The sequence below is a fragment of the Cryptotermes secundus genome, unplaced genomic scaffold (genome assembly GCF_002891405.2).
Source record: "Cryptotermes secundus unplaced genomic scaffold, Csec_1.0 scaffold1274, whole genome shotgun sequence".
In the NCBI taxonomy this organism is placed as follows: Eukaryota; Metazoa; Arthropoda; class Insecta; order Blattodea; family Kalotermitidae; genus Cryptotermes; species Cryptotermes secundus.
Window position 1 is genome coordinate 49,519 of NW_019718632.1, and position 11,447 is coordinate 60,965.

General features: G+C 36.7%; 1 protein-coding gene across 1 annotated transcript in view; it reads left to right on the forward strand.

The window, feature by feature from the left end:
- The first annotated feature begins 987 nt into the window (after positions 1–987).
- The window catches only part of LOC111863197, an 11,818-nt gene continuing 1,358 nt past the window's right edge, over positions 988–11,447 (forward strand). Inside the window, exons 1-6 of the mRNA XM_023849294.2 lie at positions 988–1,046; positions 1,926–2,498; positions 6,225–6,759; positions 6,848–6,906; positions 8,654–8,777; positions 9,119–9,239. Coding sequence (XP_023705062.2) covers positions 6,614–6,759; positions 6,848–6,906; positions 8,654–8,777; positions 9,119–9,239 — 450 coding nt within the window. The 5' untranslated portion in view covers positions 988–1,046; positions 1,926–2,498; positions 6,225–6,613. The remainder of the gene's footprint in view (positions 1,047–1,925; positions 2,499–6,224; positions 6,760–6,847; positions 6,907–8,653; positions 8,778–9,118; positions 9,240–11,447) is intronic.

Sequence of the window (11,447 nt, forward strand, 5' to 3'; positions counted from 1 at the left end):
ACCAAATTGCTTGCGCGGAATTTTAAAACCACGATACCTAATATTTAAGAATAAATTGCATGTACCACAAATAATGCTCGTACAGTGACAATGTCCACAAGTAAACAGTATTATTTATGTTTTCTTTTACACAGTATAATATTCAATAAAGTTAAATGTGCATGTATGCATAGCTTGTACTTTCTCACACTTAAATTACTTTCAAATGTTATCAAATACACCTGAAACTGTAAAGTACTATTACATAACTTGAAAAAGTATAGTGCAAAAAAAAAAAACTCGTACATTTTTCAATGAACAGCCATATTCTCCCTGGCACTTACTTACACCCATTAGTTTCTGAGGCTATGGTTGCTATGGTGATAGCTGCATGTTATTGAACAATTCTATTGAGCTCTCCTGCTAAAGTGTGATCTGATAGTTCATAACCATATATAATTCGAAGTTAAATATTTTAATGACCCTCTCTTCTTAACTTTCATTTAAACATTCTTATAATTTCAAAAGTTACTGGAAAAAGAGGCGAAAGTCTATTTAAATTAATAAACAACCAATATATTTTCAGCATAGATATTTAAAATGATAAGCTGTGAAAATGTGTGCTGTGAGGAAGAAGAAATTTCTCAGACACAAAGTGCAGATACAGGTTTAAACTTGAATGAAGAACAAACAGTAATATGTTGTACAGGAAATACCTCATTCCTTGATTTCAGTCGAAGAAACATGAAAGAATTCCCAACATATCTTCATGAGAAGTGTTTGTGTGTGAAGGTAAGATATAATGCACTCCTGTAGGAGAAAAATTCATACTACAGATTGCTGTTTGAAGCTTAGGACCATTTCTTACTCTTTACAGCACCTGTACCTGGAGGGCAACTCTCTTCAGGAATTAAGTGACTGCTTCTTTCCTTCTTTGCCATGTCTCCAGTGGCTAGACGTGAGGAACAATCTTTTAAGAAACCTGCCAAAATCGGTTGCAAACCACAGCAACCTCGAGGTCCTTCTTCTCCAAGGAAATCAAATACAAGCTTTGCCACTTGAGTTAGGTACATTACAAGATAAAGAGTGGGCAGAAAGAGTCTGGAGGCCATGTTAAAATTATTTGGCTTCCACTGATTTTGTAGCTGATTCGGCAGAGTGTCACTGAGAGCTATGTTAAAAGTAACAATTTTCATTACATTTCACAACCTGAAAAGTTGTTTACATTATAATACACATTTTCTATTATGTATTCTTTGAGATTTATTTATAGAGATGGCAGAAACTGAGTCTGCTGTGTGACTTCAATTTTATGCCTATTTATGCCTAATTCTTTTGTCCTAGGTTATACATTGCAGTTTAAATTATGTATACTGCATACAAAATCTCCTTTTAATCTGATAAACACAGGTATACACAATTCATGCTGTTTCGTTTTACATTTGATTTTCAATTGATTGATTGATTGATTTATTTCGTCACTGTAGATCATTGTACATGATATAGGACAAGTCAAGTTAATTCTGAATATTAACAATTTAATATATGAGTAAGATTAAAATTACAATAGTTACAATTGTTTACAGTTGATTACAATTTAGAATTAGTTAGATATTCTTATTTGTGGAGAATTTCATGGAATGAAGATGGCTTTCATGTGCAGCCCCATATATTTATAATATAAAAGGAGATGGTAACTTAGGCCAAATAGTTTAGCAGGTTAACTTTCATGTTTCCACAAATTTTCTGTAAAGAATGTTTACTTTTCCTATTAAATAGTCAATATGGATTCCCCAGATGTCAGACCACCATGTGTTTAGCTCAACATAGTTTTCAATATTAATTATGAATATGAGTTTTTCAGCTAAAAGATAATAAAGTTCAGCAACCTTCCCATGAGAAGGCGTGCCATAAAAGAATGCCCCAAGCATTGCTCTGATTTTCAGGACTCGTTCCAAAACTGAGGGGCATCCAGTTGTTGGGAAACCCCATCATATTTCCTCCAAATGAAGTGATGGAGCAAGGTGTTCAGAACATAATTGCATTCCTGCAGGAACAACATAATATTCAGGCTATCACAGAACCTTTCTATAAGGGAACAGAATTCACAGGTATGTAACACAGCTTTGTAGATTTCCAAGCATTAATGTCTCAAAGGAAATAATAAAAGCTTATCACAATAAGCTTGTACCCATATATTTAGCTAAGTCTCTAACAGAGTAACAAATAATAATGATTAATACTGATGATTACAAACATCACAGCAACGTTACTTTGTTATATTTGTTTGCTTTCATGGTCATTCAGGTGACCCTCTTGCACATGCTCTGCTGTCACACAAGTTCAAGTCAAAGTCTGGGACTGTCAGCCAGAGGAGAAAGTCCTCTGCATCACACAAGTGGAGGGCAGCTTCTTCAAACCTTCCTGTGCTAACAGTGAAGAGTTACCACAAACTGGATCTGCAGTCAGGTCGCCCACAACAAAGAACTTCTGCCCCCATATCCCAATGCAATCTCTGGGTATGTGATATCAGTCAAATGTATGCTACTGCACACTGCAGCATAAACATGCATTTCCTCCAATTTCCTTCATGCAGTTTAGTGATTATTTATTTCTAGTAATCTTTATATCCACCAAAAAGCAACTCTCAGAACATTTTTAAATGGGGGCAGCCAGAAAATTTGCATATGAAGTAATGTTCATTTGTTTAAGACTAATTTTACTGACCACACTACTCTATTCAGAATGCAGAATACATTTGTTTTAAAATAGTTTAAATTTTTATACTAACATAAATTTCCATCTTCCAAATTTGGGGGTGAGGGGCAGATGTCTGGCTTTAGCCTCCCTACTTGCAACTATGATCACTGTGTTACTGCTCTTAAATTCAACCAAAATTGTATTTAACATAAGCTACATAATTTTTTTTAAGATACATTAATGAAATTAAAAACTCAGCATAGCTGAGAACTTTTCAAGAAGCTAATAGCTGCTCAGATATTTAAGATATTCTTAGCAACTAACTTCATGGTGCTGAGCCCTTCTTGAGAGGCTGCCAATTGTGCAGCCACTCAAGAGCTTTGCAGCATTTTATGGAACCTGAAGGTTTTTCCCTTGTTCACAAGAGCCCTCCTAGTCCCTGTCCTGAGCCCATCCTATCTCCCATCACTTCATCTCTCTTCTATGCAAATATTCTCCTCAGCAGCCTGTTCTTAAACACCCTCAGTCTACATTCCTCCCTCAACATCAGAAATCAATTTTCACACTCACTGAACCACAGGCAAAATTATAGTTTTGTATATTCTAATTTTTGTTTTTAGACAACAAGAAGAAAAAAGGTCCCAGACTGAATGGTAGCAAGCATCGCTTCAATCCAGTTTCCTCTTTATTTCCTCCTGAATTAAGTTTCAATTTGTTACTGTCATTCTGAAATATCTGAACTGTACCACATTTTCAGAACATCTGTTTTCTGTGTTTTTCTTTATGGTACCTATGTCATCACCGAGTAGATTCACATCAGCATAGACCAACAGCTGATTTGTCCCATTTAATTTGTCTCACCTGGTTCTCCTGACCTTCCTAATGGCATATTCTAAAGCAAAGTTGAAAAGTAGTGGTGATAAATCATCTCCTTATTTTACACCATTCTGGATAGGAAAACTATCAGATAAAGGTTTAACTATATGGACTTTACTATATCCATAATGTGTATATATTTAGTCTTTTAGTGTATACAATTTCACTTGTCACTTCACACTACATGTTTCGGCATCACTCTGCCATCCTCAGGTGTATCAATCATGTTAAACCATTGCACTGCCTGCCATCAAGTGTCCATTTATAAAATGATATAAAATGTGTGTTTGTTGTTGTTGAATAATAAAATTTATATATTAAAACTTGTTAAGATCTATCATCTTACATGTCGTATATCAAACTCGTGTGTAATGCCATTCATCTGCTATGGGAGTCATTCTTCTTATGTTTTAATTGTGTACATATTGTCTTATGATGTGTCTTTCTTATGTGGCTGTGTGCATTGCATTGCTGGATGTATGTGCGTGTGGACTTTACTATATGTTTCATTTAAACACATTTTAATCAGCCTGACTAGTTTCATGGGTACCCCAAACTCCATCTCGATATTGTACAATACTACCCCCCTAACTGCATCATAGGCTTTCTTGAAGCTTATGAATAGCTGATGTACTGTCTCACTGTAATCTCAATTTTTTCCCAGTATCTGACAAATGCAAAAGATTTGTCTGATCCCTAGTTGCTCTCTTATGTCAAAACTCACACAGATGATCCCCAATAATTTCATCTATATGTGGACTTAACCTTGAGGGAAGGATATAGAATATGCAGCTGATAACAGTGACATCCCACAGTAATTATTACAGTCAGTTCTATCACCCTTCTTGTGAACTGGTACAATAATAGACTCCTTCCACTGACCAGGCAATTCTTCCTTATTCCAAATAGAATTAATTAGCTTATGGAACTCAGAACACTTGTAGGTTGTTAAATAAACCAATTAACAATCCGAACGGTGTCTTTAGAGACAAAACACGTTACAGTATTTAACCTCTTGCTTGATTCAGTTCTGCCAGAATGTGATCATTACCTGGCAATTTATTCCTTTTCAACTTTGCAATAGCAATATCAACCTCAAAGGAACTAGGATCAGGTATTAATGGCTCCTCTGTATGGATTTCTGCCTGCTTACGTACATTCAATAGTTGAAAGAAGTAGTTCTTCCACCTATTCAACAAGTTGTGAGAATCTGCAAGCAGATCACCATTCTCATCCTTCACTAAGTTACTTCTAGGTTGGTAACCCCTCTTAAAGTCATTTATTCCTCTATGCAGGTCTCTTAATGTTCTTGTTCTTACTGTTCGTTGCAAGCTCATCAATTCCCTCTTTTTGTTCCTGAAAAGCCAGGTGGCTTCATGTCTTCTGTTGTTCAGATTGTCACCATTTAACGTGCTTGGATCCTGTAACCATTGCAGTTTGGCTTCTTTCCCTTGATCTAATAATTCTGAGCATCCTTCATCGAACCATGGCTTATGCTTCTTCAATTCATAATAACCTAGACTCTCTTTGGCTGAAATTTTGATATTCTCTTGATTAGTTTCCCAGGCTCTATCAAGTTCACCTCAGTGGCTAAGTTTTCCAAAGCTTTGAACCTATTTGAGATTTCAACATGATACTGCTCTTTAACCTCTACCTCGTTTAATTTCTGGAGATTGAACCTCTCCATATGAACTCTGCCCATTGTTTGTTTATCTAATGGAACCAAAAGATTCATATTCATGTTTTCAAGAGCTGCCACCATTGGTCTCTATCCTCAGTTGATGAATCTAGTACACACCCTCCCATCCGATTTCTTTTAAGATTAATTTTAACTGTATTCTCCAATCTATGCCTATGTCTTCTTAGTGGTCTCATTCCTTCATATTTTCCTACCAAAACAATGTACGTATTAAAAAATGTATCATCACACAACATTTCAGTGACCTATGAGAGCTGCACACTAGTAAAGTCATTACCAGATCAGACGTTCACATAGGAGTCATGTTAGTATTAATGGTGGCAAAGTACAAAGGTGAGAGAAATGATCGCAACTGGCACTGTGTTTGTAACAGATGCCAAGATAATGTCACTTGGTTCAAAGGTTATTAGCGGTAGATGTGGATGATTAGTGGTATATGGCCACATGGACATACTGTCATCATTAACCTGTGTTTCCTGATTTCATTGACACATTCCTCTTATCTGGTGACACATGAGGAAGTTACATAATGATTCCTGTGTATCAGTTAAATCATTTTCCCTGTTTTTGTTTAGGAACATTGCTTGTTTGAAGATATGTCTGCATCAAAGCTGGCAAAGTATATGTTAAGTCTCACCTTCAAATTACAGACTGAATGAAGCTATTATAAAAATTATGTAACATTTCTATTTTAGCAATATAGTAAGTTAATAAAGAAACTCTTTTCAAAACATGTTCATTGAGAAAGACAGAAACAATACAGACTGCAAACAGATCCAGTTAATAGGCCCACACAAACCACTGTCCTGCGATCCATTTAATATTGCTAACTTGGGCATGATCTTCCAGCTCCCACTTTCTTCTATCAGGCAGAAATCCCTGGAAGTCTATCAGAACTACTTATGAGTATATCCTAATCTGAGCTGTTTAGAGAGGTTATAAGTAAGAAAAGGTGTGTGTCTTGTTTCAGGATATTCAACCGCCAGAAGAACCCATTCTAGACAACAGCAAAGATCTGCCAAACTTGACAAACAGAATCCAAAGTGTTCGCAGCAAGGTTCTTCAGTTGAAGCTGCAAGATGTTACTAGTGCTGATACTGAAAGGTACTGGCATCACTATCACAAAAACAGTGCTTGTGTTGCAGTCACTGACAGCTATGAAACATGTAACCAACATGACACTGTTTAGATGGTTAACAATGTTTCAGAACATGCTGCCTCCATCTTCAGTGCAGAAATACATATATTGTTCTTGTGCTCAGAAGATACAATTTCCTTCAAACCATTGGCATCTACCTGCCAGAGTATCCAGTATCATGTCCCATAAGACAAAGTAAATTATTCTTCTACCATAAAGGCATGATAAGTGTGTTTCAGCCATCTGTGTGTATCATTTACAGGAGTAGAAATGAAGACAAGATCCATATGAACCTACTGAAGGAGATGTTCATGATGAAGATCAAGGCAATGCTGACAAAGCAGGCTGCCACCATCCAAAAAACAAAGTAAGCAAGCACTGAGCTTAATGAAACAATTTACTGCTTTATGTACCTTGTTCTACTGAGTGATCATATATTTTCTTTCATAATACAGAGATGAGGAGACACTAAAGAAGTGGAGACAGAATGGAAGACACATGAACCACAAGCTAGGTATGTGATGATACAAGTATAATTGTGACTAATCCGGAATACGCTGAATACAAATCAGCCATGACAAGAATATTTTACAATATTAATACATGGTTCAGAACCAATCTGCTAAAATTAAATATTCATAAAACCCACACTCTCCATTTCACTTTAATGAACTATGAGGATCATAATATGCATAATAATATTGATCAAAATTTACCAACTAACTTAGAGTGTATTAAATTTTTAGGCCTAAATATTGATAATAGGCTGTGTTGGAAGTATCATATTGATTACCTGGTTACAAAATTGAGTTCGTCTTGCTTTCTCATGAGATCAGTTAAGCCTATGATATCATTAAGTAGCTTAAGAATGATTTATTTTGCTTATATACATTCTGTGATGACATATGGAATTATCTTGTGGGGCAATTCTTCATACATGACGAAACTTTTTATGATCCAAAAGAAAATTATAAGGATTATGATGGGATTAAAGAAAAGAGATTCATGTAGAGACTCTTTCAAGGAAATGAAAATTCTGCCTTTGTGTTCACAATACATATATTCCTTAATGCAACACACTATAAATAACATACATTTGTTCACAAGAAATACGGAGGTTCATAATATTGGTACCAGACAAAATGTTAACCTATTTCCCCCAAGTACTTCTCTTACTAAAGTTCAAAAGGGTCCATATTGTTCTGGTATAAAAATCTACAATCATCTGCCTAAAGAGCTGAAACAATTATCTAATAACCAGAAATCCTTTGAACGTTCCCTAAAAAGATTTTTACATGCTAACTCTTTTTATGCATTAAATGAGTATTTTAATTACAAAGGCACATAAATTTGAATGCTTAACGCCACATTTTAATATAGTTGGTAAGGGAGATGTGAGGAGTTGTATTGTGGCTACTTGTGACTTATGTTTGTTTACTTTTTTTGCCTTGTATTGTTGTATACGAGTATGCTAGATAATTAATGTGGGTGATCTTCGCGGTGTGACTTGTGTGACTTTGTGTATGTGTTTGATGACTAATTCCACATCCTGGGTTTGTCCCTGTATGGATGTTTATGGAAAGTGGAGGATGTGTATGTATGTATATGACGAGTCCTGTATCAATGTATTTTGATTTATGGGAAAATTATATTAATTTTAAGTTTTTATAGTAATGCACTTTTTAAATTATGTTTAGTTACAATTGTAATAAGCTCTTGTTTTTTTTGTTTTTGTTTTTTTTATATTACCTATGTTAGTTAACTGGTGTGTGTTATTTTAGTTGTGTGACTTATGTAATCTATTACATGTATACATCTAAAATCAAATGGACTATTTCCACATCCTAGGATTTTTGCCTGTATGGATATATGGAAAATAAAGGAAATGAATGAATGAATGGCCACAGTATGGCACCTCCATCTTCCATAACCAGTTACTATTCATGTATTTCTGTCCCTGTTCAGCCAGGGTGATATCACAGGCTCCAATTCTGACCTGCTGTTTGGCTAGACACTGAGTAAGGATTATGAGCATTAAAATACAATTCCTGTCATTTAAAAAATTAATATTTATCTTGATGCAGATTACTTTATACTGAATTTATGCTATAAAGCACCAGCATACAGTAAATGTGTCTCTTTCAATTGTAATCCCTCCAAATTTTCTTGGGCTTTCCTTATGACATTTTGTGAAGCAATGTTGAAAAACATCAGACTTCACATCAAACATCCCAATAACAAGAAATGTCACAATGTTGCAGAATGTGGTGAACTGCCATATGACACTGACCCCAACTACACAACTATGTTGTCACGAGTTGAGCTGCTAGACCCAACGATGGCCAGGCAGCAGCAGAATAAAGAAGCACAGATCAAAGCTCTCAAGTGAGTGTAACTTTTTGATTCTGACCATGTTTGTAGAAACATGTTCCTCGTACACTTTTACATCAATCTGCTTGAACCTTGAACCCTCAACAGGCCCCTGATGTTCTGAAATCCCTTTGATAAAAACAGGATCTAAGATGCTAAATTACTTTCTCTCCACTGATTTTTTTTTCTTGACCATGTTGGAAAAAAGGTACTTCCTACATGTACAGATCTCAAACATATAAAACATTAATCTGAGCCATATATCTGCCCAGTGTTCAGTGTCCTGACAATTTGAACATTCTGTGAATAGTGATGATACAGCACTAATGGATAAAATGTGATTTGTGTCATTATAGGAATGTTGGCGAAGGGACAACAGAAATCTTCAAGTCTTTGCAGGATCTGGAGAATTCTAGGAAAGATACTGACCTTTCCCCTAGAAGCAAGAAAAGCATCATCAACGCTGAAATTCAAATGGTATGAGAAAAATTTAACTAAGATACTGTTGTACAATCATTTGTGCAACTGAAAGGTACACCCATCCCACACGCTGCCTTCCTCGTGTGTAGTGCCTCGGCTAAGTTCAGGGTCATGAGTCTTGTATCTCAGGGGTACACAGGTGCTGGCTTGCTTACGTAGTTTCGGATGCAGGCTTGATCGGTTATTACTTAGGCACAGGTTCTAAGGAAATGAAATATCTCACTCAGTTTTGTAAGTTTCTGATTAATTAACTTTATTTATCCTATGTAGAAACTTCTCTTCCTCGTTACATTGCGTAATATTTCTTTGAAATCCACTTACATAAATCAGCGTTTATTAACAGTTCACAATCTCCCTGATAAAGTTTCTGGAGTTCACTTTTATTCCCTGTCCTCTTAAATGATCTTTTACTCCCTCTACTCACTTGCACTCCCTCACTCACTGGCTTCTACTCACTAACTACTACATTACTACCGCCGCTGCTTTCAAAAACCACCTTCTTACAGCGATCTTGAATTTTCTACTGGGGGCTATATGACCAAGCGCAAGTACCCCTTCTGGTCTACATGCCTTCTCGAAGCTTCTATCCACAGGTCCTTCACCTCCACAGGCACGGACGACAGAAGGGATACCTACCCCCCCTGAATGCAATGGACTCACTAATCACCCTTCTGTCCCTCGTAACAAAAGGCCAGTTCAGAGGACCTTGATCCCTCTGGAGCATCTTATTTCCACAGCTAAACTTAATCGTTACATACAAACAAATAAGACATATCCGTGAAGGATGCGTACAGTTACAAAGGATATGTTACCCCAGAAACTAGCAGCAAGACATATGCTGCTTCACAATTCAGCAAAACCTTCCTGAGCCCTTTCTACCTCTGAAACACTTCAGAATCCATTGCACACACAGTGGAGCAACTGAGCCACTCAGGCAGGCAGTATGCAAAGGTCAGAGGCTGGGTCTCCATATCAAGATGGTTGGTACAGTCACATGATAGTGCCCACAGATGGGGTTAGGAGTGACAATTGGAATTAATGAACACTTACAAATCATACTACAGGTAATTATAACACTGTTGCTAATTTGCACACTCTTCATTTCACTAAATCATTCTGCTGTGTCTTCAACAGTCACTGCCCAGTGACATATTCAACCCTGCTCTCTGCTTCTGTGTTCATGTTCTTACTGGCTGGTGACTGTCTCACAGCTAATTTCTTCCTCTGTTAACTCTCAACTAACTCTAGACTTGTCCTGCTTATAACATCTCGGCATGGACCACAGAGAAAAAAATACCATTCCTCTGTTGTTTGTGGGCCGCTGCCTAGCAACGGCCACTGTAGTGTTAACTATCTCATTGTCGCTGCCTAGCAACGGGTCTACATACCACAATAAATTGGACTCATACATTTCTTTTAAGCATCAATTAAGTTTTATGAGAGAATCTGTAGTGGCCCCCAACTTGACCGTTCTATTATCCGTCCAAACGCTGTCAGGTTCCTCCTTTAATAAAGTAAATTAACATCAACATTATAGACCAGAAGACGAATGTTCTCTTTAACTCAGCACTTTGCTGATGTACTGTTCCATTATATCCCCACTTTATCTCTAATACCTGATTCACACAGAACATCTGATCAGTGATTCATCTAGCATTTCAAAATCCACACTGTGATATATCAACCACAGCAATTTAAAATAGTAAATAGCCAAGCAGGAAACAAAAGCTTATTGCCTCTTTTTGAATTGGTATCAGACAAATCAGAATTTTTGAAAAAGTACGATGATATGACGCAAAGTTTGGCTGCAATGAGCATACTGTGTATACTGAACAGCAACTTGCAGTAAAACTGCTGGTGTGCTCTGTCAAGAGGCTAAAGACTGTTAACCCGTTGCCGTGGTTCGTCGTGTATGTTTCGTCAGGGATTTAAATCGTCTGGGGGGGTTCGACGTGTATGTTTCGTCCAGCTGCACACGTATGTTATAACGCCCATAATAATTGATGGTTTTGCTGTAGATTGTTAGATTTTTCACTGGCCTGTTGTCAGGAGGACTGTATTTAATGACACACGCGTTTAAGAGCGCTAAGTCGTCGTTACATATGCCTGTCTTGCAGCAACGTTCCTGTGGCTATTGCGAGCTGTTTCTGTTATGAATGATGTGTTTTGTTTGCTCTGAAGCTATAAACACCAGAGACTAGACTG